This window comes from Chroicocephalus ridibundus, chromosome 1 (assembly GCF_963924245.1).
Source record: "Chroicocephalus ridibundus chromosome 1, bChrRid1.1, whole genome shotgun sequence".
NCBI classification, from domain to species: Eukaryota; Metazoa; Chordata; class Aves; order Charadriiformes; family Laridae; genus Chroicocephalus; species Chroicocephalus ridibundus.
In genome coordinates, this window is record NC_086284.1 from 24,350,381 (window position 1) to 24,378,258 (window position 27,878).

The 27,878-nt window shown below is 41.1% G+C and overlaps 2 protein-coding genes across 3 annotated transcripts in view; one reads left to right on the plus strand and one right to left on the minus strand.

The window, feature by feature from the left end:
• MTMR6 (myotubularin related protein 6) overlaps positions 1-3,788 on the minus strand; it is a 29,059-nt gene extending 25,271 nt beyond the window's left edge. The window contains exon 1 of the mRNA XM_063331395.1: positions 3,669-3,788. Within this exon, the coding sequence (XP_063187465.1) occupies positions 3,669-3,692 (24 nt within the window). The 5' untranslated portion in view covers positions 3,693-3,788. The remainder of the gene's footprint in view (positions 1-3,668) is intronic.
• Positions 3,789-7,077: 3,289 nt separating this feature from the next.
• Positions 7,078-27,878, plus strand: part of NUP58 (nucleoporin 58) — a 38,196-nt gene continuing 17,395 nt past the window's right edge. The window contains exons 1-12 of one of the 2 annotated variants that reach the window (XM_063331421.1): positions 7,078-7,405; positions 11,174-11,313; positions 12,640-12,675; positions 15,749-15,901; positions 16,967-17,101; positions 17,808-17,918; positions 20,753-20,777; positions 21,228-21,293; positions 22,055-22,229; positions 23,564-23,643; positions 24,346-24,464; positions 27,335-27,417. In XM_063331421.1, the coding sequence (XP_063187491.1) occupies positions 7,290-7,405; positions 11,174-11,313; positions 12,640-12,675; positions 15,749-15,901; positions 16,967-17,101; positions 17,808-17,918; positions 20,753-20,777; positions 21,228-21,293; positions 22,055-22,229; positions 23,564-23,643; positions 24,346-24,464; positions 27,335-27,417 (1,239 nt within the window). In that variant the 5' untranslated portion in view covers positions 7,078-7,289. Of the gene's footprint in view, positions 7,406-11,173; positions 11,314-12,636; positions 12,676-15,748; positions 15,902-16,966; positions 17,102-17,807; positions 17,919-20,752; positions 20,778-21,227; positions 21,294-22,054; positions 22,230-23,563; positions 23,644-24,345; positions 24,465-27,334; positions 27,418-27,878 lie in introns of both variants that reach the window. The other variant, XM_063331410.1, reaches the window with a different exon arrangement.

Below are 27,878 nucleotides of genomic sequence, written 5' to 3' on the forward strand. Positions count from 1 at the left end.
GGAAAACATTCCAGAAAGAAAGTGATTTCTAGATAGCCTGCATTTTATCTGCTGCTCATAACTTTACAGGCTCCACAGTTTGCTTTATTTGAAGCAAACATTACATGATTCTTTGTGTGCAACAACAGGAAAGGAGCATGGCAACTGGCTTATCTCCATGCATTCCTCTATTTCTTGGCAGCACCGTCTCATTAATAGCAAGTTAAAGCTCCTATGCTTGAGGCTTGCTGCTACTGCCATTAAATGCATGGCAGAACTCCAAAAACTACCACACCAGCAAGACCAGCACCCAGATGAGGTGATTAGGAGAGCCCACATCTACTGTGCTGATTTTAAGCCATTTTTAATTCATATGTACAAACTTATTTACCTACTAAAAGCACATAGAGAACACTAAAAACTTATCTTTTCAATTTAGGTATTTCTTACAATCTAGCAAGGCCTAATGTTGGTTTTGAAAGTTAGAAAAGCAACTTAACACATATAAAACAGAACAAAGGAAATAAAAATATCTAATAAAAGCCAGTGCTACTGTGATATTCTAGATTTCAGTTTAGAAAGCAAAAAAAACTGCAAAGCTACATGCATCAGTACCTCAAAATATATTATGCTGTAACCAGCAACATATCAGCACTCAGATACAGAGTAGCATAAATCAATATAGCATGGCCAAAACACAGAATTTATTTTGGGCAGTTCTGCAGCAGTAACTGCTCAGGTACCTGGCACTGCAGCTCCCCAGCAAACTGAGAAGGGCACAGAAACTGCTCCACTTTTGCTCCAGTAACACAACCCACAAAATCCTGGCATGCAAAGTTCCATTCTCCATGTAACAAGGCAGCTATTCTCAAAGCTGTATTTCTATGTTAGATGAGGACAGGCACTAGTGCTCCAGCTTCCTCTTACGTAGGTAAAGTCTTCAAGAGTTATGAAAGCTAAATTCTAGATACGCTTTTCTTAGAGACAACTGAAACGTATTTTAGATTCAGCATCCCTAGATGAGATGTTCATTTAAACTTGACCCAAGCCAGCTCTAATGGGTACGCAGCTAGACAGACACTTCTTATTTTTGCCTTTCAATTGTAAAGTTTGGCAAATCCTTAGTTATGGAAAAACAAGTCAGTCGTCATTTTTGAAGAGAATGGGTTCACAAGATTAAGAGATTGAAGACTGTTACTGGATTTTAGCACATCTGTAAACAGAGATCATTTAAGTAGTCAAAAGCTATATTCTGACAGAAGGTAGCACTAAGAGATTAGCAAATTTTTAAATCAGTAAGAATTTGAACAGCTACCTCAATAACAGAGTATTGACAGTGAAAGAGATACACCATACAATTTATTGGTATTAGGAGTTACAGATTAAAAGCAAAAAAAAACCAGAAAGAACTGTTTCAATACAGGAGACAAGTTAGAACAGAAAGGAAGGTTGAAACACTACTTCTTAATCTTGCATTAAAAACATCGAAGGATTAAATTAGAACAATTAAAGCAAGACAAAAACAAATTACAGTATGTCATTCCAGAATTCTTTTATTACTTTTGTATGACACTCACTGAAATTTAAAGTTTTCCCTTCCCCATTTGTCTCAGGCTGACAAACATAAGCTTAGGATTTAGCAGTCAAGCTAAGCAAAACTTTCTATCTTCAGTAGAAAATCCATCAGTATTTTCACTAAAACAGATTTGACTTTAAATATACAAACACTTAACTGAAGAAATTCCAGTCTTTTCTACTATGTTTTGCTTTAAAATATTTTTAAGGACACTTTAGTTCTAAAGCTCCATTGCAAAATCACAATATTCTTATTTGTAATTTCCCCACCACTTATGACACATTGTGAACTGGTTTTCATCATTTGCTGCTATTTAAATATATATTCTCAGACAGAAGTGATTTCTAAGTTCACCTCACTTCTTTATTCAACATAAATCTGCTGGACAGTTTTATTTCACAAAAAGCTAAACTTTACTTCCAGTAGCTGTACTGATAGTTTTAAGACAATTTTAACTTCGACATTTGCAGCAAACTGAAGTTTAAGGAGGAATAAAACCTACTGCATCACCTTGTCTTAGGGATGACAGCTTCCCTGCACAGCAGTTAACAATACAAGACTGCACTGCTATTTGACGCTTATTTTACTATTACTTTAATAAAAAAAATTGTAAAAAACCAACTGTGAACAGCTGTCAGATTATAAAAAGTAGATATGTCTCAGAACAATTGGAATGAGATCCAACTTGAACCTACACATGCACTGAACCTTTAAGGCCCAGAGTGCAAGCCCGTACTTTACTTTTCCTGCTTCCTGTAACTGTAACACTCACAATTATTACCATCTAGCATATATGCTTTTTAATCCACCTGGATATTCAATAAACCAACGGCTTACAAAAAGCTAAGCAAGCAAGACAATTATAATCAAAACCTCATGCTATTTCTAGCCATAAAATTGATACTTTCAGAACTGATAATTTTTTGTATGAATTATAAAAATAATTGCTTCAAGCAGTAAGTCTTGTATCTTGTAAGTCGTATTCAGAGCTTGTTTCTCTCTTCAGTTATATTGCTACATGAAGTATTTTTTCCCCAGCAGGGGCCCAAAAACATGCAGAAACACACTTGCAAATGCAAAGACAGTGGTAACCTTTCTAGCCTTATTTTCAGGTTTGAAACTTAAACAGCTACTCAGCTCATCAAGAGACTCTGGTTTTGGCCTAGTTTTTATTTTGAAATTAGCTATTGCCTGTAACAATACAATACTAAGTTCACAAACAAGGAGTTTCAGGTTTCTAAGTAAACAGGCTGATAAAGAAACCTTATCTGCTATCTGTCAGCTTGGTGCAAGATTATTCTATCTAGTAAACTGTAAGCATCACTAACAGTAGCTTCATCAGTGACATTCCTCCTGTTTTATATGTACACGTACAAATATATATAAAAAAATCAGCTAGACGCATTTTAAATAAAATTTATATAAGTCATTACACAACGTTAAAAGTCTGTTCCTTTATATAATGCTGGATATATAAATCTATTATTTGGAGCTGAAATATGACCACTCCTTTTCTCCGCACATCTCTAAGCCTAGTTTAAGGTCAGACTGCCAGGCCGGGAAACTCCCACTTCACAGCTTCCAGGACCCAAGAGAGGGGGGCAGCCCCCTCAGCAGCCCCCGCCGCCGGGGTGAGGAGTAAAATACCGTTAGAAAGTTAATCCTATGAAAGCTGAGACTTAAAAGTAAAGTTATATAGAAAACACTTAGGAAAAAAATAGAGGAAAAATTGCATAAGTCTTTCTTACATATTGGCTATAGAGGACAGACAAAGTAACACCCTGGGCGCGGGGGGAGCACCGGAGACAGGCACCCTCGCTGCCGGCTGCTCCCCCCCGGGGCCCGGGGACACCCCAAGCGGCACCGACCGCCCCGGAGCCCCTCCCGGGAAGGCACGGGCTACAAAATGGAAGGAAGAGAAGGACAACAACGCCCTCGCCCACAGCTGGCGGCGGGGCAGGGACTCGCCGGGCCGAACAGAACAGGCCCGGCCCGGCCCGGCCCGGCCCTCCCCACAGTTACCAGCAACGCCGCCGCTCCCCGACCGACCACCCCCACCCGGCGACCGAAGCGGCCGCCCCAGCCAGGAGCGGAAAGCCGAGGCGGGGGATACCTTGGTGGTGCGGATGTGCTCCATCGCGCTGCCCGCCCGGCCGCAGCCACCACCCACCGCGCTACTGCCGGGCCGGGGCGGCCGTCACCTAGAAACGCTTCCGGGGCGGGGCGGGGCGGGGCGGGGCGGGGCGGGGCTCACTCCCTGCAGCGCCCCCTGGCGGCGGGCGGGGGACACCACCTCTCTCTCAGCGCGGCTGCGCCACGGCCGGGACGGTGATGGCGGGGGGGGGGGGGCGGGGACGGGAGGTACGGAGATCACGGCGGTGGAGGGGACGGAGCGGGCCACGCTGTGTCCCGCAGTGCCGTAGGGATTCTCTGTGAGATCCGGGGAAGGGGGAGGAAGGGGGAGGAAGAGGCCGTGGTTGCTGTGCTGGGAGCCACGGAGCGCAGTGCTGGCCGTGAAGCCTCGCCTGGTGACCGGCCCTGAGGAGAGGGGGGTCCTGGGCCCCGCGTTGGGGTGGCAGTAGCTGTGTGGAAAACAGGAGCCATGTCCTGGTTACCCAAGCCTCTGTTCACGGCATGGAGAGTTTCAGTCTTCTGGAGTGTCGCGAATGGGGAAATTTCTGGAAGATTGTCCTTGTAGTATCACAGAGGGGTTGAGGTGGGAAAGGACCTCTGGAGGTGTCTAGTCCAGGGACACCTAGAGCCAGTTGGCCAGGACCACGTCCAGATGGCTTTTGAGTATTGCCAAAGATGGAAACTCCACCACCTCTATAGACAGTCTGTGCTAGTGCTTGGTCACCGTCACAGGGAAAAAGTGTTTCCCGATGTTCAGAGGGAACCTCCTGTGTTTCAGTTTGTGCCCATTGCCTCTCGTCCTGTTACTGGGGGCCACTGACAAGCCTGGCTCCATCTCTGCACCCTCCCTTTATTTATACACATTGATGAGATCCCCCCAATCCCCCCAGGATGAACAGTCCCAGCTCTCTCAGCCTTTCCTCATAGGAGAGATGCTCCAGCCCCTTCATCATCTTCGTGGCCCTTTGTTGGATTCTCTCCAGTATGTCCATGTCTCTCTTGTACTGAGGAGCCCAGCGCTGGACGCAGCACTCCAGGTGTGGCCTCACCAGTGCTGAGTAGAGGGGACATCCCTCCATCTGCTGGCAATACTTTGCATAGTGCAGCCCAGGATGCCATTTACCTTCTTTGCTGCCTTCATTGCTGGCTCATGTTCAACTTGGTGTCCACCAGGACCCCCAGGTCATTTTTGGCCAAGTGGCTTTCCATCTGGCTGGCCCCTAGCATGTACTGGTGCCCAGTGTTGTTCCTCCCCCGGTGCAGGACTTGTACTTCTCCTTGTTAAACTTTGTGAGGTTCCTGTCAGCTTGTTTCTCTAGCCTGTCAAGGTCCCTCAGGATGGCAGCACGACCCCCTGGCATCTCAGCCACTCCTCCCAGTTTGGTGTCATCAGCAAACGTGCTGAGGGTGCGCTCTGCACCATCATCCAGGTCATTAATGATGACATTAAACAGGACTGGACCCGGTATTGACCCCTGGCTCACTACTGGTCTCCAAGTGGACTTTGTGGCACTGACCACCTCCCTGTGGGCCCAGCCGTTCAGCCAGGTTTCAGTCTACCTCCCTGTCTGCTCTTTCAGCCCATACATCAACAGCTTCTCTGCGAGGAGCTTATGGGAGACAGTGTCAAAGGCCTTGCTGAATTAAGAACTTGCTGGTAAAAGTGTGTTGGGGGGAATGAGAGTTTTAGGCTGTACAAGAATGAAGTATCAAGCTGCAGGGTGCAGTGGCTCATCCATGTCGCAGTTGTGTGGGTGCTGGTGCACAAAAATCTTGTGTGTGCTGCACAGTAGTTGAGACGTGATAAAACTTAGCTTAAAGGTTGAAGAATGGGCTATATAAGTCTTGCTGTTTTCATGATTATTACCTAAATGAGAAACGGTTCAGTAGGAGAGTTTTTTTACAAATTAACCTCTTTTACTAACATACAGACTTGAACTTTTTGAGTGGTCACATTTGTAGACCGTCGTGAGTTATTAAAATCATACCACGAAGGCATCACCCTTTCCTTGACAGGTCCCCTTTTCCTGTTAAGCCAATACATCTTGTCGCTTCTTGGCCTGCCAGATCAGAAAAATGTTTGACAAATGACTGTATAGAAATCACTCTATACATGCTATTTAATGCTTTCACAGTTTTAGGACTTCCATTTTTTTAAGATGTTCAAAGATAGGCATGTGGATGCAATATAGAAGTAAACACGGACTAAACATCACAAATGACATTTAACTATATGCCGGAAGCTCTGCCCTGTGCAAAGGACAGTGATTCAGTCACCCATAAATAATCTCAAAGATCTTTTCAGTAAATAATACCTGTCAGCCCCACATAGCCTTCAGCGGCCACAGCACTGAGCAGCAGCAGAACAGAGAGGTGTTTGTGTTGTTTGGGATGCTTTGAGAAACTCGAGGTAATCGCGTAGAACCTTTCGTAGCACTATGATTCATCTAGACTATCGGGTAGATTTAGAAGAAAAGTCTAGTAATGCCTTTTCCTGAGCAAGTGTGGTCTGTAGGACACTGAGAAAACTCCCCTGCATTTCAGCAGCGGGTTCTTACCGTTCCCTGGTTTTATGTGGCAGACGTGTCGTGATCCAGTGGCCAGATGGGGCAGGGATGGAGCCACCAACGCGGCTTCACCCAGAACGCTGTGCAATACGTGTGGGCAGGACAGCCTTGTCAGGAAAGCAGGAGCAGTAATTTGGGTGGTAAACGCAGGCAGTAATTATAATTGAGTTGGTGGTGTTGAGGTGCTGTAGTTTGTACAACTTCTAGAGAAGGTTCCGGGGAGACCTTATTGTGGCCTTCCAGTATCTGAAGGGGGCCTACAGGAAAGGTGGTGAGGGACTTTTTTACAAGGGCATGTAGTGACAGGACGAGGGGTAATGGATTCAAACTGGAGGAGGTAGATTTAGATTAAATATCAGGAAGAAATTTTGCACCCTAAGAGTGGTGAGACACTGGAACAGGTTGCCCAGGGAAGCTGTGGATGCCCCATCCCTGGAAGTGTTCAAGGCCAGACTGGATGGGGCTCTGAGCAGCCTGGTCTAGTGGGAGGTGTCCCTGCCCGTGGCAGGGGGTTGGAACTAGATGATCTTCAAGGTCCCTTCCAACCCGAACCATTCTGTGATTCCGTGGAGAACCGGCAGAGAAGCAGAGCAGAGCCACGTGCCGTTGTGCTGGCTGCGAGCCCTGGTTCAGCCGTAAACTAAGTGGGTTTGAGGAGTTTCATGGAATTTGAGTTGGAGGCTCTGGGGTGCCGGGTGCCTGGCTCCCCGCCCCACGCCCCCCGCAGTCCCCCCGGAACGGGACATCCCCGGCCGCCGCCCCGCGCGTTACTGTCCCTTTAAGGGCCGGGGGACAGCGCGCGGGCGCTGCTGTCCCGTGGTGCATTGCAGCGGGCGCGCGGAGGGAGCGTGGCTGGTGCCCGCGCGCTCGCTCGCTGCCGCCGCCGGGTTCGAAGTTGGCGCCGGGCGCGATGCGGAGCTGAGGAGGCCGCTCCCGCCGCCGCTGCCGAGGGAGGCCTCCGCCGCCGTCGCGCTCCCCGGGCGCCGCTGCCGTCTCCCAGCACCGCTCCTCCGGCCGTTCCCGACGCTGCCGCCATGTCTGCGGGCTTCTCCTTCGGCGCGGGAACCCTGGGCTCCGCGGCGGCCGCCGCCGCCGGGGCGGGAGGAGGAGGCGGGGGCGGGGGATTTTCCTTCGGAGTCGCCACGCCGAGGTAACGCCGTGCTCCCCCCCCACCCCCCGCAGCTTCCCCCAACCCACCCCCGCTCGGCTCGGCCCTGCCCGCAGGCCCCGGCCCCCTGGTTCCCGCGGCCTGGCCCCGAGGCCGCCGTCTCTTTGCGGGCCTGGCCTGGGCGGCGTGTATGTGTGTGAGTGCTGGGGGGTGGGAAGGCAGGCACCGTGCTGCGTGTGTCGGCGCCTCTCCTGCTGCCCCTGGAGAGGCCTGTAGGTCTGGCACGTTTGGCCTAAAGGGATGAAGCGTGTACACCGTGTCTGCCCCGGTACGCAGGGGGCGGGGAGGCCCCTCTTGCCTTGTCTGTTTCGTGAATGTAGGCGTAGGGATGAATCTGTTCAGCAGCTAATAACAAAGGGAGGTGCTCTTCTAATTTTGCTTTATTTTGGCTTTGTCGGAGCAGCGTGTCTGCCTTCACTAAGGTTCTGAACGCAGAACGCAAATTGTATGCCTGTCTAGGTCTCAGCAGTCAGCCTGAGCTCATCTGTGCAGCATGGAGCTCGTTGGTGTCAAAGCCCAAATTTTTAATATTCCAATGTGAAATTCCCCCCCCCCTCTTTTTTTTTTCCGAAGGTGGGTGCAACCTTACTAATTCTGACACTAGTAGCCTTACATGTGGTGTATAGTGTCTTGCAGTAAAAGGAGAACTTTGCTGTGCTTTGTGCATGTGACATACAGCAGGCTCTGTACTAAAGGCATTACTGGTATTTGGGTTTCTCAGAATAATAGGTAAGTCTTTGTTGCTGGTTTTTTTTCTGTTTTGTTTTTTTTTTCTTTGCACACAACTGTACTAGCAGAGATTGTTTTTTCTGACCTGCTTGTTATTATGCTTCCATTGAAGATTAGGACTGTTGTAGTGGAGTGTTGTATCAGTTTTTCCCAAATCTGATCAGGCAAAATTAATCACTGTAATGTAAAGCAAATGGGCAGGGTGAGCTACTGAAGGGAACTTCGCCTGAAGCAGGTATATTTAAAAATACTTATCTCTCAGAATTGTCAGGAATTAGCAGCATGAGAGGAAGGGAACAGAACATCTGAATTTGAGAGTATCTCTGGATTAAATGGCAGTATTGCTTTTTGGAAGCCCATATGAGAGGGGAAAAAGTTTTTTGAGTCTCTTCTGATACTCTTAATTTTGTGGTCGTGACATTGATGACAGGCGCGTATTACCTGTGCTTGGTTTTTGTTGTTTTGTGGGTTTGGTTTTGCTTCTTTTTTTTTTTTACCCCTACAGTGAACCTTATCTGGATTTTATAAAGAACTTAAGTTTCTTTTGTTTCATGCCTGTTTAATGCAGGTTTCCTGTGATTAAAATGAACAAGTTAAAATAATATTAGTTTATTCAAAAACATTCTTCTAAATATACTCCCTGAAACAAGGGACACTCTTTTGTCTTGTTGATCTGCACTTATTAAAAACTGCCTATTGAACTTAAATATTTTTGTTTCTTCTTTTTTCAGCTGTTCTAGTTGGCTTTTTAATCTGTTAAAAATGATAAGTAGAAGTTTAACATGTGCTAATTAATACCAGTGTGGTACTCTGCATTTTTATTCATGTATTTATTCTTACAAACAGGACAAGTCTTCAGGGCTGTTGGTCAAGGAGTATCACAGAGGAAGAGGCCTTTTTACTGCTGGTTGATTGGTGAAAGAATATCGAGCATCCCTATGGGATGGTTTGCTTGAGAACATGTTTGGGACTGTAAGAAGAAACTGTTGTTCTTCTGAGCTGAGTCTAAGACAGTATTGCTAGGCGTTGGCAGAGAAGGGGCTTTATTGCATAGTCCAAGCACAGGTGTTATACTTAGTCCCTGCATTGCACTAATAGCTGTGCAGGTAGTTATGCTCTTTCTTTTTGTTAATTAATGTTCTCTGTAGTATGCTTTAGCCAGGTGCAATGCTTTGTTTAGCTCTAAAATGAGAGCTAAGACCTGACTTAAGTGACCCGAGCTCATCTTCCTTTCTGTCTGTGGGCAGTAGGCAGTCCTTCTGGCACATGCCTTCTCCTGATGGTGAGAATGCTGCCATTGCTTTATTTCTACATTTTGGGTTCTTTCCGTCTAAACAGACAAGATGACACTTCATTTTACTAGAGACTTTTGAGCTTGGTCCTATAGTGCTGAATGCATATTTTCTACCTTAGCTTTCTTTACTGGAATGATGAAAACAAGAAAAATTTTCCCAGAAAAATCATCTTTATCTGTACTGGAAAAGGATGACAAACATAAACTCTTGACTGTCACCATATTGTATGTTTAAGTTTACAAGCAGTTAGGTCATGGTGCTGTAGTTTGATATGTTGAAATTCTGTGAGTAAAGAAAGCTGATATGCGTTGGCTCCTGTGGAGTGAGACAATTAGTGGGTCTGCCTCCTTCTGAACTTCTTGGCTGATCTGCTTCCTGAATTACTTCTTTAAGAATAAGTCGGACCTAGATTTTGAACTTGCAGCCAACTTTTGCTGCACTTGCCACTATCAGTTTTGTAGATACTTTGAAAACTTACTATGTTAGAAGCTAATTATAGCCTTTTTTTTTTTAAGGATTTACTTTGTGTTTGTTATGCCTAGGAGGTGCTTTCATACAAAAAGAGAGAGGAGATGAGGGAACAATGAGAGACTACTGAACACCTGAAACATAGAATATTTCTTGACAGTTGTGACCCTTAAGTCTAAATTGCATTTCATTTCAGTGCTGCTGTTGTACATATGCAAAATATTGTCTAAGTTAGAGAAAACTTATCTCATTTCTAAAAAAGCTCACAAATGGAGGCAGGAAGTTACTACAAATAAATTATTCACCTGATCCTTTGTCAGTTTAAGAACAAAATTTTTAACATTGTAGACTCATCTGGCTTCTAGATCCTGACATTTCATTGGTTAGAGATAATTGTGATTATTGTATTCCCCATGTTTTGTCCAATAACTTAATGCTTTCTCTGCTAAATGTAAAGCTTGTTCTGTATTTGCCATGAAACTTCTGAAATGTGTAGTTGCCCCAAATAAATAGATAAATAAAGGCTTAATTTTCCTGTTGATGACTGATCTTTGATTCTCTCCTTCTCTCTTCCCCTTCATCTGTGAAAATAGTTTGGTAAGCTTATTTCTGTAACTTTGACAAGTATACAGTCAGAAAAGAAAGTATGTTAGGCTTGGGTCCTCTATGGTTTGCACCTGTGGGGAAGGGTAGCATTTTGGTTAGAAAATGAATTCATGCATTCATGTGTTTTGGTAGAAAGACAGGGCAAAGTTGTGCTATTGATGTGAATGGTTGTGTGTCTGTGCTTACCACTTGAGCACAAAATAAAGTAACATTGCTTGAGGCTTCTGGTCAGAGGTATCTAACTGGACTTGCAACCTGCTTTGAAAATACGTCCTTGCAGGTTTGTTGTCATCTTTGTGCTGCCTCTAGCATTCGTTCTCCCTTTTCAGTAGTTCAGAGAGAATAATTGTGCAGAACTAATGGCATGATCTAACGGAGAAAAGTTCAAATTTCCGTCTGGTCAGCAAGGAGTTGAACAAATGCTGGAGTTGGTGTCAGGGAAGCAGTGGGAGTCACAGAGTTGCAGAAGGAAGGAGGGAGGCAGGCTTCCTCTTTCTCTTTGGTCTTAGTGAGCTTGGACTCTGTCCTGTACAGCTGCATTGTGTGTGGTTCGGAAAAATGAATGATGGTGTGGGAAAGAAACGGGAATAAGGGGTGTGTGTGGATTTCTTTCTTTTAAAAAATAATTACTAATAGTCTTATTTTGTAATAGCTCAACAGGAGGACTTAGTTTTGGAACTCTGGGCTCTTCCACTGCTACAGCAACTACATCAGCTCCTTCAGTGGGCTTTGGAGGTGGACTTTTTGGATCAAAATCAACCACTGGCTTTACACTAGGAGGCACCAGTACAGGTAGAAAAATTTCTTGTACAGCAGAAATTTGAATCAATGGTGAAGAAACAGATCACTTGTACACAAAAACCGGGTTGTCATAATGTGCTCACTTCTTTACACTAGTTCTGTAGCTCAGAATACAATTGTAAAAAGGCTTAATTGAACAGTTTAAAAGGTCGTTCATTGATAATTATGCAGTATCAATGCTGCAGAAACACAAATGCAGTTACCAGAAAACTGTGCCCAGGCCTGTGTGTAAATTGTTCCATAATATGGATCCTGACATTTTCTAGAAATCTAACTCTTAATTCAGAATGCTTAAAACTATGATTTAAGATTGAGGTATAGTTTGATCTGAAAATTTAGATTATTAGTATTTGTAATGTGACTTTTGTAACCCTGCAGTAGTAAACATTTCTGTCTTTTTTGTTTGGGTTTTTCTAATGTCAGCCATATGCATAAAGAGATTTATTAATATTTTCTTAGGTCTCTAATTCAGCCTGTGAACATACATATTCTTATAGGAGTATTGGGGTACAAAAGAATAAAACTTTTCTGACTGGGTATTTCTTTTTTTTGAGACATCGTGCAGACATAACTTAATGAATTTTACTTTGGCTCCAATATTGTTTGACAAAATGGTCTTTTTTTTCTTGTACACTTCTATTAGTAGATAGGGGAAGTTCTAAGAACCAATCTACTTGTAACAGTAGACTGAAAGCCTGCATTACTGTGTTTGGCTACACTGGGGTAGTTTTCTTTTAGCTCTCAATGATTCTTTTAATCTTCTAATCAGATGTTTTTTTAAAATATGAAATGGCATAGCACTGTGTTCAAAATAATGCCTTTAAATTACCAGTAGGGCAGAACCCTATACCAAGACGTAGAATTTTACAAAGACCTTGGACTCTATAAACCTCTTCATTATACTGCAAATCTGCTTGTTTCCATGCTAATGTTACATACTGCCGTATATCTGGGAAAAACTCAAACTTGATAGAATTACTAGTTTCCATATTTTTGTTTATTTTCATTTATTTGGAATTTCAAACAATTTGCTATACTGCTGTGTTAACGTCAGCTTCACAGCATATTTTATAAAGAGAAATTGCAGTTTTTGAAGTCAGTTATGCTTTGATTTGTGCTGCTGGCACTTACAAATACTGTTTTCTGTTTAATGTTGTCTTGCTTTCAACATACTACAGAAAAAAATTGTATAATAGGCTACATATTGTCTCATAATGTTGCATTATTTCAGTGTTTGTTTCATGTTGTTTACTATCATAACTGCTCTGTGGTCTTCAATTACTATTCTTACTATGTTTGTTTTTATTCTTAAAGCAGGAACAGCAACAACTATTGCTACAGGACTGACACTAGGTAAGGATCTAACTTGGATTTTAATGTTATACAGGCAAAAAAAATAGATAGATCTTTCTTGTAATGTAGAAAGTTAGTGGTCATATGTGAGCTTTTTCCCCATTACTAATTGCAGTCTCCTTTGCAGCCCAAATATTAAAGCTGTAAACCAGAATGGAGCCCTACAGTTCTGGGCACTGTTACTTGTTAAAGGGTTATTCTGTTCCTGTACAACTGTGACAGTGGTCGTAGTGAAAAGTTAGACTTCGTCTTTATGTCCCCCTAATGACTTTCATCTTCCAGCAGAAGGGAAGTGGAATACATTATCAGAGAATTCTTCATACAGAATTTTTTGCTTTCATGAACTTTGTGTGAACAGGTCTGTTTGGTAATTACCTGTTTTAGAAGAATAATGGTGGAACTGGGAAGGGACCTTGGAAATATTTTACTTTTGTTTCTCTGATGTATTGTTAGTGACTATTTTTCAGCTGTCATTGGAAATACAGGAATATGTGGGTAGCTGTGGTGTGTTTTTCTTTCTTCTGAAACGTCAGCAACTAAGATCTTGAGGAGAAACTGAGCTTGAGTATCACAAAAGTTGGGGGTGGTGCTGCAAGACAGACAGCTATCCAGGAATTTAGGAAGCCATGCTGTAAATAAATAGGAAAAAATGGTGTTGGATAAAGAAGCAAACGAAATGGGCAGAAGATGGGAGGAGTAGCAGCCAACCCAGAACAGACTGTGATGTGTAATCACAAGTGGCAGTCTGTACTATGCAGATGAACATTTATTCTTTTCAATAGCTGAAAGAAATGATGTCATTCAAAACAGGTATGCAGCAGTTACTGAGAATACCAGCGATGTCTTTCATAGAATCATAGAATCTTCATGGTTGGAAAGGACCTTAAAGATCATCGAGTCCAACCAAACAACCTACAATCTCTGCCACTAGAGCATGCCCTGAAGTGCCACATCTAGATGTTTCTTAAATACCTCTAGGGATGGTGACTCAAACCACCTCGCTGGGCAGGCTGTTCCAGTGCCTGACCACTCTGTCAGTAAAGTAATTCCTCCTAATATCTAACCTAAACCTCCCCTGCCACAACTTCAGACCATTTCCTCTGGTCCTGTTGTTACTTATTTGGGAGAAGAGGCCAACACGCACCTCTCTCCAACCTCCTTTCAGGTAGTTGTAGAGGGCAATGAGGTCTCCCCTCAGCCTCCTCTTCTCCAAGCTAAACATGCCCAGCTCCCTCAGCCTCTCCTCGTATGACTTGGTCTCCAGACCCCTCACCAGCCTGGTAGCTCTCCTCTGGACACGCTCCAGCACTTCAATGTCCCTCTTGTACTGGGGGGCCCAGAACTGAACACAGGACTCGAGGTGAGGCCTCACCAGTGCCGAGTACAGAGGCACCATCACTTCCCTGCGCCTGCTGGCCACGCTATTCCTGATACAAGCCAGAATGCTGTTGGCCCTCTTGGCCACCTGGGCACACTGCTGGCTCATGTTAAGCTGGCCTTCCACCAGCACCCCCAGGTCCTTTTCTGCCGGGCAGCTTTCCAGCCACTCTTCCCCAAGCCTGTAGCGTTGCTTGGGGTTGTTGTGACCGAAATGCAGGACCTGGCACTTGGCCTTATTAAACCTCATGCAGTTGGTCTTGGCCCATCGATCCAGCCTGTCCAGGTCCCTCTGTAGAGCCTTCCTACCCTCAAGCAGATCAACACTCCCACCTAGTTTGGTGTCGTCTGCAGACTTACTGAGGGTGCACTCAATCCCCTCATCCAGATCATCCATAAAGATATTAAACAAAACCGGCCCCAAAACTGAACCCTGAGGGACACCACTGGTGACCGGCTGCCAAGAGGGTTTCACCCCATTAATCACAACTCTCTGGGCACGGCCATCCAGCCAGTTTTTAACCCAGCAGAGAGTACACTTGTCTATGCCATGATTCGCCAGCTTCTCCAGGAGAATGCTGTGGGGGACGGTGTCAAAGCCCTTACCAAAGTCCAGATAGACAACATCCACAGCGTTCCCCGCATCCGGAAGGCGGGTCACATGGTCATAGAAAGAGATCAGGTTGGTTAGGCAGGACCTCCCCTTCCTAAACCCGTGCTGGCTGGCCCTGATCCCTTGGCTGCCCTGCACTTGCCGTGAGAGCTCACTCAAGATGATCCTCTCCGTGATCTTTCCTGGTACCAAGGTCAGGCTGACAGGCCTGTAGTTCCCTGGATCCTCCTTCCGACCCTTCTTGTAGACGGGTGTCACATTAGCCACCCTCCAGTCATCTGGTACGTGCCCTGTTGACCAGGTTTGTTGATAAATGATGGAGAGAGGCTTGGTGAGCTCTCCCGCCAGCTCCCTGAGTACTCTTGGGTGAATCCCATCCGGCCCCATAGACTTATGTACGCCTAGGTGCAGAAGCAGATCATTGACTGCTTCCTCCTGGATTATGGGTGGGTTGTTCTGCTCTGTCTTTCTTGTGATTGTTCTTGTTGTTTGTGTTATGTATATGCACCCCCCTCCTTTGCTTTGGAATATGGATTCTAGAATATAAAATGTATTCTTTTGAAAACTGAGGGAAGTGGAAACTTCTTTTGCTTTACTTTAAAAGCATTCAAAAGCAAAGTTTGAGGGAATAACATCTCAACATATTATTCTTGTTTACAAATTGAAAGGGTATGTGCATTCATTTTAGTATGCGTATCCAACTGAGACTTTTTAGTCTGTTTTTTTTGGGGCAGTATTGTTTATAGCTCCATCTACCAATACTTTGCTGCTTCTATTAGATGCTCTTTGTGAAAGTTCTTATTTTTACAGGTTTTTTTAGATTATCACCAGATGTAACCTCCATGATTAAAGCCCAGTGAATCATTAGGAATTCTGGAGCAAAAATGCCTGTGCAATTAATGTAAACCTTTCAAATTTATCTGAAGGTGCAATGGGTATATTTTACTTGATTTAAGTGATCTTGTGTGCTGTGGTGCTCATGGTGGTTAAATGGATATAGTTCAGAGGAGAAGATAAATTGAGCATTCGTTCTCAAAAAAAAAAAAGTTGTAAGAGTGATAATTGGTTTTGGGTTTCTTCCAGGCACACCTGCCACCACATCAGCAGCTACCACAGGATTTAGTTTAGGCTTCAACAAACCTGCAGGTTCGGCCACACCATTTGCTTTACCTGTTACTTCTACCTCAGCGAGTGGCCTGTCATTATCATCTGCTCTTACATCGACTCCCGCAGCAGGTAGGAAAGTGTTTAGGGTTTGGGGTTTTTTGTCTGTGTTTTTTAATTAATAAAACTTTTTGGTAAAACAGTTCTACACTAAGTTTTTCTGGTATTTACGTAACTTTGTACTACTTCAATAAGAAGGTTCATTGGACCTCACTAGTTCTAAATTTGGGTACCTTAAGGCAGATAGATTTATTATATAGAGGGCAGTGTATAGGCAGCATATAATCTAAGTCATTAGATTATACGATGTATATTAGATTACACATAGCAGCAATAGCTGATTTGTCATGTAAAATCATTCTTTTTGTTATTATTAACCACACTGAAGGTTGAGAGCTTCCTACTCGTGCAGCTGAAAAGTTTGGAAAGTGTCTACCTTTTGTAAATGGCCTGAAATGGTTAACTAGTAGTGGAAACAAGATTTTTTTTTTTTCTAGTGTAGTTCTCATACTGGCAGGCACCTGCCGTCGTATTTAACTCAGCTAAACTGCACCATGCATGATGATAATTAAGATTGGAGTTCATTTTTCTTAACCTTAGGAGTCTGCATTTGAGTTCAGCTATCTGTGCCTTCAGGGCTCCATCCCTTTATGCCTATGGTCTTTCTCTGCTCAATTCCTCCCTCTCCTACCAAAAGCTGGGATGCTTGATTCCAGGAGCGGGCTCAAACTACCAATGAAATGTTCTTTTATCATCTGTCTTGTGCAAAATGTTTTATGTTAAACATCAAAATATTAACATTCCAGCATTTTAATATAAAAAGTCAATAGCACATTATCTTAAAATAAGTTCTGTGCCAGGTTCTAGATTCTCTTGTGTACTGGGTGACTCTTGAAATTTTTATATAGTTGCAGGTAAATATGGACTAATCAGGATTTTGACATTGCAGAACAAAATTGCATATAATTCAAAAGTCTCCAGTGGCCTTTGTTTGGAAAATCTGCAGGAAATAAAAACGATGATTGAGTTTATTATCAAATTATGATAAAGATACTGTTCAGACCTTTCAGTTATTTCAGATTGTCTATGGAGGTATTTGTATGCAGCATGCATGAAGCTGGTGTGCTTTCTCTGCAGGAACTACTGGCTTTACCTTAAATTTGGGTGGTACAACCGCTCCAACTACAACTGCCTCCACAGGCCTTTCCTTAGGAGGAGCCTTAGCAGGTTTAGGAGGTTCACTCTTCCAGAATACAAGCACGGCAGCAACAGGTGAAAGTTACTTTAGTTTTTTCCTCCTTCTGTCTCAAAATGTTGAAATTTAATGTCTGATTGCATAAATTTATAACATAAGATTTCTTTATATAAAATCTTAATACTGTGAAAGTGTAACTTCTAACAGTGTTAACGGTTAAGAACAGCGTTGCTATCCATGGACAATAAAAATGAAATCTGAAGTCATTGGCTTCTTTCTCATTCTTAAATTCACTTGTACCTAACACTCTTTTTAAAATGAAAACACAAGGAAATCTTTGTCAGTGCCATAATTGACTCAATGAAGTTGATCATAAATGGGAGAAGGCAATGATATGCAAGTATCTCCTTTAACTGTAGAGAAGTTGAAAGATCCTTATTTTGGTGGCTTTCAGTCTGAATAAAATATTTAACTGTTAGTATTGTTATTTCAGGTCTAGAGGAAAAAGTTGTTGTTATGAAACAGGAAGATACTTACAGTGTTGATAAGTTGGCTATCTAATTAGCTACCTAGTAATGTGGAGAAATTACATAAAATGCTTATGTACAATTGTATGAAACTTTATGCAGTCTGTTTTCTTCTCTGTTTATTTTGCATTTTTTTTAATCCAAATGTTGTAAATGGACACTGAAACTGCAAGCAAGGTTATATGTGTTTTCAGTTTAAAGTAAGTTTTAATTAGCAAAATTTTAAGTGCAGAAATTCAGTTTGGGTTTCTTGTAGGACTTGGGCAGAATGCTTTGAGTTTGACTCTGGGGACAACTGCAGCTCCTTCAACTACTGCCAATGAAGGTCTTGGTGGCATTGATTTTAGTAGTTCTTCAGACAAAAAGAGTAAGTTTGTTTTAAAGCATTCTTTTTTTTTATTATTGAGAAAATTACCAGAGCATTGCAGCAGAGAGACTTTTTCATTGCATTAGGAGTGTGCAATTAAAGCTGAGAATTTTAACTCCCCCTTGCCCCTTACAAGTCATTTCAGTTAATTTTGTTCTTAGATATTGTGCTTGTATAGAAGAACAAGATTTTGGTTGAAAATGTAATGTAAATGTATTTATTTAAAATGAGTATAAGCCAATATCATACTTGAGAACCAGGATCTAAACCCTTCAGCCTTTCAGGAGTGAAGATTCAGGGCCGTTGGCTGAAAAACCGTGGCAGATTTCTGATCAGTTATATGTCAAATAGCCACTAGAGGGGGGAGCGGAGCTATGTTTAAGTAATGCATTGCAAATACGAAAAATACTCGAACCAGCTTTCTCCAACTGTAACAGGTCTTAAACTTAGTTTATTTTTTTTTTTTAAAGCCTGCACAATAAAACCTATTTTAAGCTGCTGTTCTTCAAAGCTGTTTTTCTGGTGGTGTGTAATTCTATCTGATACATTCTATCAGGTTATTAAAACCAGTTATAAAAGCTTTACCTCTGTGGTAGCTTTGGAGCACTTAAGTAAGGGAATATTGAACATTGACACATGGTAACTTATTAATTTGTCTTGCTTTTATACTTCCACAGTAAGCTTAATTAAAGCTGATTCTAAAATGTGCATTTTCTCTGGGGAATCAATTACTGTTAGCTTAATCTCTTGATTCCAGTCAGGACCCAAATTTTAAACTAGGTATACCAGTAGCTAGAAGAGAAAGAAATACAGAAACTCTATGAAACCATTTTTACAGAGTAATGTAGGTTGTGGAGACATAGTTCTTGATACTTGTAGAAGAGATGGAATATTGACTGTCCAAACTGGAGCGCTCTGCATGATGTTGATTGGTTTTGGAGATGATTACTGGAACTAGGAGTGATGGAAAAAGCTCTGATTCCTAGATTCTTACAGGATATCCATTCCTGTAATATTAGGATGTCACAACACTTCCATAATATGCAAGTATCTTAAAATGAGGATCAGAGAACCACAAATGTACTTCAATTTCACATCTCCCATCATTGTTTTGCCCAGCTTTTAGGGTGGATTGAGTACCTGAATTCCCCCTAAGTTGCATAATCGAACTGGGTGCATGGGACTATTGCTGTCAGGGTGATAAGCAGAGATCCCTTAGCTAAGCAGTGGGAAATGTCAAAGGGGGCTGTTTTTTGAGTTTTCCTTTTTTTTTTTTTTAATTTAGGAACGTTTTCCATAATGGATAGTGCTGGCTTAAGCAGCCCTGACAAATATCCTTACCTGTGTGCTGCTACTCAGTTCTGTCAGTACAGTGGTTTGTACTACTATATGAGGAACTGTGTGAAGGTTTGAGGGTGGTAGTTTTATGGTTTTGAAGTTTTATTTCTTTTTTCTTCCTGAAGAAAAGGAAAGAGGAGATGTGGCTACCAAACAAAAGTACCTTAGTAATCCCAGGACAGACAGGGACTAGTACTTTTGTGCTCTCTTCTGTAAATGGTTATAAAAGCTTTTCCTTCTGAAGACTGACTGTCTAGTACTTCTTTAAAATGCAACTGAAGGAAAAGAAGCTGTTTTTACACATAATTTCCTCAAGTATCCCTAAAAAGAATGTAAAATTGACTGCAGCACTTGCCCAGAAAGTAGCAAAATCTGATTTCAAGTCTGTATCTTTTACTTTGTAAGTACTGTTCTGATGTACGGGGTGGAGGGAAAAGTGGCTGCAGATTGAAAGCAAAGTATACTTAGTTTTCTGCCAAATTTTTAGGTTATCAGCAGAGAAAGAGTCCTAAATTCTGGAGTTTATCTTTTTTTTTTTTAATTTTATGTAGATTTTTTTTCCCTTTAGCAAAAGATGTAGGGAATGGCTGTGAGACTCCAGGTTCTCTAGGTGTCCTGGTACAGGGTGACAGAGTGAGTCTGCAGACAATTTAAGTAGATGTTGCTTTTAAAAGAAGTAGCTGTTTCTGGCAGGGGCATTGGCTTGTGCAGCTTAAAATGTTTGTGGCACTGGCACTAGCTACATAGCTGTTTTCTGCCTTGGTGTCACTGAGAGGGAAGTGATGATGTGAATTGCATCCAGCTGAAGAAGATGAAGCTCACTTCTTGGGCTTTCAGAGTGAGTATTCTTCCTAACAGACTGCTGTGGTGTGGGATGTGATTACTACTTACACTGCTATGCATGATATTGTTTTCAGCTCCATTCTGTTACTCGAGCATCTGGCATCTTGGTCCACAGATGCATAATTTGACATGTGTAGGTGGTAGGTAAGCAGTAACATCTTCAGTTTTGTGAAACCCCATTCATTACTGAACTTAATGCACTAGCAGAATTCTTAGGGAAGTACAGTAGTCAAACCTTCATTACCTTTGTATTTGAGAGGAGCCTACTATTGCTGAATTTAACGCTTGAGTGTTTTGCAGGTACAGGTCTACGTGAGTTGTGGTTGCGTAAGCAGGAACAGATTTCTTACTCAACTGCAGTTGTTTATGCATTTGTAGTGACTTGTATAGTGACACAAGATGTTTTGCATTACTCTCTGCCAAGAAATTAGCACCTCAAATGTTGAACCATTGTTCTTGAAAAGATATTTATCTGTGAAGGGGGAGTAAATTAAAACCTTCTTTCTTTTATGCCTAGCCTAGTCTGTTCCTCTTATCGAGAGAAATCTAGCAGATCGTAGTCATTAGTTCTTCCCTAAAATCTCATTAACATTGTCTTGTTTGTTCTTCAAAGTGTTGTTTTTTTTCTCTGACCTACAGTTTTCATTTTCTAGGTGACAAAACAGGAACAAGACCAGAGTAAGTGTTCAGATTTTCTTTGCATTCCATGTCTTATTAGAAAACAGATCAACTAAATGTGTTGGCTGTTCTACTACTTGGATCTTGAAAAAGCCATAAGTGTAAATAACTAACTTTTGCAATATGGATAACTTAGTAATGGTGCTTCATCATTTTAAACATTGCAATTTTCCCATCAAATGCAATACCTACAGCTTATCTGGCATCTGGTATGGACTGATCATGTGGTCTGAAAAATGGTTTCTGCAAATGTGTACAATGCTTACACCACAGGCTTGGACACTGGTGTAGTATCTGTGTGCATTAATCCAAATCATTTCTAGTTGTGGCATACACAGTTTTGCACACATTGCATGTAGAGTCATTTGAATGTTTTCATGGTATTTAGTAATCGTACGAAAATGTTTGTCAATATTAAAGCACCATCTAAACATGCATTGTCTCTTGTAGAGATAGCAAAGCACTAAAGGATGAAAATCTACCTCCAGTAATCTGTCAAGATGTGGAAAATCTACAGTGAGTAGTGTTTTTTATTTACGGTAGTTGAATACCTGAAGTATTGTATGCTGTTGGTTCTCTGTAGCATGCAGGATAACTTATTACCCCAAGACCTTTCAGCAGGTTAACTTTGGGAACAGAGTAGGCAGATAGTTCTAGTAGCTGAAGTGTTAGGCTGTTTTTTGGTGGGTTTTTTTTTTTTCAGCCTCACTTTTCCATGCATTTATGCAAATGGACATGCCCAACAAACATGCTCTTGGAATCTGATCCATCTCTCCCTGGGAGTATTAAGCCCATTGCACATGCACAGTAAGGATCGAACCTTATGTCCGTATCGCATGTGCATTGTGGATCTTCTATGGAATAGAGAGAACTACAAAAGAGCCTTCCCTCAGGCAGGAAGGAGGCAAGTTGTAGGCTAGTCAAAGAGGCTCTAGGTCACTGTATTTGAGTTCAAAGTAGTAATCGCTTTTACATAGATAGTATGTTATGTGTATATAAAAATAATTTATCTTAGTTTGTTAGGGTTCAGCATAAAATGTTTAAACACTTGCTGTTGAAGTTTCGGGGTTTTTTGGTGGCTTTTTTTACAGTATTAGCATGCTAGGAGTTAAGATAATGCTATGCTATACAGTAATTATACTGTTCAGTACTTGATTATGGGAAAAATAATTTAATAGCTATATAAAACATGTGACCAAGAGGTAAATACTTGGGTATTTCAGGTTAAATATATTATGTTTCTTTCCTCCCCACCCCCTTCTTTTTCTCTTCCCCAGGAAATTTGTGAAAGAACAAAAACAAGTTCAGGAAGAAATTAGTAGAATGTCCTCTAAAGCAATGCTTAAAGTACAAGAAGACATTAAAGCTTTGAAACAACTTCTGTCTGTGGTTGCCAGTGGATTACAGAGAAACACTCTTAATATTGACAAGCTGAAAGTGGAAACTGCACAGGTATGGTTAAATATAAGTTTTGTTACGTAGAGTTTGTATGTTGATTATTTCATGTAGGATAACTAGCTGCTTTTATCAGTCAAGTTAACACATGTGTCCAAACCAACGTAGTTATAAACAAAATGGAAAATTCTAGTCTATTTGAAGTTAGTGGAGGAGACTGAAATCTGTGATGTCAGTGCAACAGCAATAAAAATCAGGAAAGGACTCCACAGCAAAGGCAACAGAAGGGAATGTCTGCCTGCTTCTAGTTCAGTTTCAGTCATATTCAGATGCTAGTGAAGACATGTTTGTAACAACATGCTGGACTCTGATGTAGCAGAAATGCAAGTATGTTTTCTGCAGATGACATGAGAAAAAAACCACAAAACACCAACCAAAAAAACCCAACCCCACAAACAAAACCAAAAAACATCCCATAGCATTTCAGGGACCAAAATATCTCAATTAGCACTAGTATTCATTTATTGAACTGGAGTCACAACTCTGTCCACCAGTCTGCATCTTAACTGCAATCAATTTGAGCTCAGGTTTTGATACAAGTGCTTTTCAAGTTAAGTTCTGTACTGCTTTTTCTTTCATCTGGCATGTCAAGGCTGCTTGCTCTATAAATAAGTGTGTTTTATTCTAAAGTAAAAATGTTGATGTGTTTTCTCAATCTTGTGATGCCAAAAGGAAGTACTCTATAGTTGTTCCTTGCCAACAGTTTTCTGTGAAAACAAAAAATTATTACTGATATTCTCATATTTCTGTAAATGGTGCAGTTGAGAATAACTGCAGAACCAGGCACTGAGAAATTCTTAATGGCAGAGTTATTAGAAAGTACTGAACAGAAGTGTATGCTGTGATTATCATGCTTAAAAAGATCATTTCCATAGAAAAAGAGACTTTTTTTTTAAACCAGTTAGTTTTTTGTTTAAAAGATGAAATAATCCTTTTTGTTCTGTTTCTTTTAGGTGTGTTACTTCCTTGCTCTTGACTATTGCTTTTTACCCCCAGTCCTCAATAATTATAACAGGATTTCTGAAGTGCAGCAGAAATTAGATCTTATCTGTGTCAGTTTAGCGCAGTATTTTCTCGATTTTTGAGAGCTCAGTGTGCTTTCAGTATGTGCTGTTGTTTGTTCGTTCCCCAAACGTCGGTTGGTATTTGCAGTTCTCCAATTTTCTGGCAGTCTATTCTTTGAAGAATTTCCAGTCAGATTCTATCACTGTGTTAAATTAAATATATGTAGAAAATATTTTATGTGAATGAACAGTAGAGTTGTAGCTATTTTTCGTTTTGAATGCTTCATTCAGAACCTTATGTCTTGTTACTTTTCCCTATTTATTTAGGAGCTAAAGAATGCAGAAATAGCATTACGAACACAGAAAACTCCTCCTGGTCTCCAGCATGAAAACACAGCCCCAGCAGAGTGAGTTACTATTATTCATAAGAAATAGTCAATAATAGAATTTGGAGAAGAGAAGACTCCGGGGAGACCTTATTGAGGCCTTTCAGTACTTAAAAAGGGTTTATAAGAAGAATGGGGACAGACTTTTTAGGGTGTTTAGTAATAGGCCTACTTTAGTAGGGCCTGTAGTAATAGGACAAGGGACAACAGTTTTAAACTGAGAGAGTAGATTTAGGTTAGATATAAGGAAGCAACTTTTTGCAATGAGGGTGGTGAAACACTGAAACAGGTTGCCCAGAGAGGTGGTAGATACCTCATTCCTGGAAACATTCGAGGTCAGGTTGGACGGGGCTCCAAGCAACCTGCTCTGGTTGAAGATGTTCCTGCTCATTGCAGGGAGGCTTGAACTAGATAAGCTTTAAAGGTTCCTTCCAACCCAAAGTAGTCAATGAGCTTCATAATATGAATGTTTTTCTGCTTCTTGTAACATATGTTCTGAATGCTTCACAGAATCAGTGTTACATTTGTGCACTTAATTTAGCTTTATAATCTCATAGACATGAAAAATAGTCTTTACTCCTTTTCTAGTAGTAGAGGGATGTCAAGAATGTCATAGAACATAACTGTTGCAATTAATGAAATGAAAATTGGCATCTAATATAGATCAGATAAAAAAAAAAGTAGCAAATTAGTGAAGTTTAATCATACTATTTCATTGTCTAGCTACTTCAGAATCTTGGTTGAGCAGTTTGAAGTACAGCTGCAACAATACAGGCAACAAATAGAAGAACTGGAAAATCATCTTGCTACTCAAGCAAATAATTCACACATAACTCCACAAGGTAAATGTTTCAATTGTAATATTTCATACACAAAATTTAGAAATCTTGCACCTATAAGAAAAATTCAGTAATTAATCTCCTCTTTTGTCAGTGTTGACTTATTTAATGTACGGAAGTAAGTGTTCAGATAGATTCTGCAGTTATTAAATGTAAAGATGAAAGGGATTAAAGGTTAAATTCATAAATGTTCTTGAGCTTTGTTAAGATGGATCCAGTTTCTGAAGTGCAGTTTATAAGCCTGGTTTGTTTTGTGTAGAGATTTTGATACCTAGCTATGCAGGAGTAGAAATCACAACTTCTGAACTTCTTAAAAATAAGAAATAAGGAAGCATGGTATGTTTTACACTCTTGTTCTGTCTGATGACTTAAGCACTGTTCTTGTAAAAGAACTTGAGTCGTCTCTATATTTAGCTAGGGCACTTGCATAGGAGCTGGAAATGGAAGTTTGGGGCTCATAGTCTGAGACATTATTATGTAAACATTTGAATTGCGGTTTTGTGCTGCGTTTTCTGACAGTGTCTATTCAATCCATTTGCATTTTGCTTCTTTACAATTCCCAGTGATCTCATAAATGTCAGTGAAAGCTCCCTACTCCTCAGTTTTTCATTGACTCAGATGACTGTTACTTCAGTTCTACTTCCAAACCATTTTTCTTTCTTTTGCCTTTGTCTGTGTACTGTTCTTGTGGTTGACACAACAGTAACAAAATCTGGTTTCCTTTCACTTTGTCCTCTATCTTCCTTCCTCTATCCCCTTCCACTAATGTGACTTCTGTCCGCCTGCTACTTTAAGAAGAGGTCTTCATACAACAGAGGTGGTTATCTATGGAAGATACTGAAATGTCTTCATCATTGCAGATGCGGGATTTTCCCCCACCTGTAAACTCTGAGAAATTGTGCAGTTGCTTGGGATGTAAGGTTTCTTTCAGCAGACTGTCTTGTGAAAAATGTGGGCATGGGGATGAAGATGGATTTTTCTGGGAAAGGTGTTCTGTAATCTTTCTTCTATAAATCTCTGATCTGGATGGGCAATCCTGACAAAATGAGAGTGAGAGCACTGACATCCACTATATCCACCTCCATCCCTTTGGCATCTAGCTATTATAAGGCTGATGTCTGGGACCTTCTATCTTGTACCGGGCTGTCTGACTGGACAAATATGGGTGTCTGCTCTGCCAGCTCCAGATTGGGATCTTTTCCTTAGTTTGGAGCTTGTTGGCATTGCCTTCAGCTCTGACCAAATGAGAAAATTTAGTCTTGTTTGCTGCCATGTAATTCAATCTTTGGAGACTCTCTCTGGTCAGAGAATACCGATTTCTGAATGGTAATCTGGTTGGTTGCCATTCCTGTGATCACAGAAATTTTTATCTTCTGGGTCATTTTAGGTACGGGTCCTCCAATAAGCAGTGATTTCAAGTTGCTTCGGCTTTTTATGCCAAATGATACTTGAATATATTGCTATCACAGGACGGTACCTAGATTTTGGACTTCATATGTCAAAACAAAAAGAACTGTCTAGATCTAGCTTCCAGAATGGAAGATCTGCTGAATCCTGAGGGGCCTCTATCTTTCTGTGTGATCCTCTTGTCTGTCTAGAGTATGAGAGAGACGCCTTCACAGATTTTCCTCAGGTTTTTCAGCAGTTTCTGCTGTAATCTAAAGGTTCCTTGCTTGTGTGGGCAAGTTTCATTTTGTTGTACCAACATGTGCAGACTGTCAGCAAATGATCTAGTGATCTTGTCAACACTATATTGCATATGTAGCCTTTACCATACGGGAAAAACTTCCTTATCATACAGGAAACCATGCCCCAGAATGCTTTGAAAATTTTGAAATGTCTAATATTCAGTATCAATAAATTGCCTCCAGACTCTTTGGAAACTTGTGACTGGTCTTCCTAGATACCGCTGCCTCCACAACGCTGCAGATTGCTGTGAGATTTATTCCCCAGCTTTTCTTTTTCAGAAAGAAATGCAAATTATAATGGAGTAATTCTATGGAGAGGCAGACCTTTCCAGTTCATGAGTCATTGCTAGACATCATCTTCAAGAACTTGATAGCTACTATTTGCATATCAGTAGGTTATATGTATCCTTCATAAGAAATGCAGAAGCTGATCTTTTCACAGTGAAAGATCACTTCGCTTTCCTGTGCTTCGTTTTGGTACATTGTTTCAGTGCTTCTTTCAGAAAAGCACTTTTTGTCAACAGACGTGTCATTTTGCCAAAACCTTTGTGATTTCCCTTTTAATCCTAAAGTTTTGCATTAGTTGGGTCAGTACGCTGGAAACACTTTCGGATCTGTATGGGAAGTAGGATATCCTGAATATGAGACTCTGTGTAGGCAAGAAGGCTCCCCGTTGTGTTTCTCTGTTTGATATGCAAGTAAAGCTTCTATTGTAGTGCTCTCTTCGGCAAGATCAACCGAACGCTTAAATATACTTTAAGTCAGAAAGAGTAGAAATGTATGCAAATGCAAGGAAATCTGATTTAACTGTATTTATGTAAAAAACAATGAGGCAAAATGTTCCTGAGTAATTGGATAAAGTTAAGGTAAATAATATTTTTTAGCTTTGCTAAATGAGAGAATTGTAGGAAACAAATTGCCATGTATATAAAAATAAATCTGAGAACAGAATACTTTTCAAAAATAAAGTGTGAAGACCTGTCAAAAAGTAGTGCTTGGGTGACTTGTTACCCAGTTGCTCTCAAATTCTGTATTTCTTCTAGGCATTAACTTGTTCTCATGCAACTATGTTTGCGCTTTGTGCTGTATGGGTTTCCGGTGGGATTCTTGCTGTGCTATAAACACTGAATCTTTTCTTGTGGTAGTAGTATTGTCACTTACCACTATTTTGTATGCCTCTTACAGATTTGTCTATGGCTATGCAGAAAATCTATCAAACATTTGTAGCTTTAGCTGCACAACTTCAATCAATACATGAAAACGTAAAGGTATGTTGTTTTGATGTGTTCCTGTGTGTTAGTGAAAGGACTACAAAGAGTCACTTTTTGAAAACATAATATATCTTCAGGTATTCTTTTATTTTTCTGTTAAATTAACTGCTTTTAAAAATTTTCAAACTGTCCTGGAGAAGTGCTTTTATTAAAAAAATAACTTTTGTTCAGCTGAAGTCTAATTTGGTGGTCGCAACTGACCACAATCCTTTAGGTTACAGAATGTTTTTCACTTAACTCCTTTTCCTTTTTAATTGTTGATCAATTCTTGAAATTCTGTCTTTGACCTTATGCTTGTATGTTTTGCTTTTCGACCAAAGATTTATTGATTTCAAGCAAAGATATCAAAAGCTGCTCTTTCTCAAATAGGTAACAGAAAAAAAGTTGGTATTCATATGTAAGATTTTTCAACATGTCAAAGAATTCTGGTGAAAATCATGTTTTGGCTTGCTTCGTTG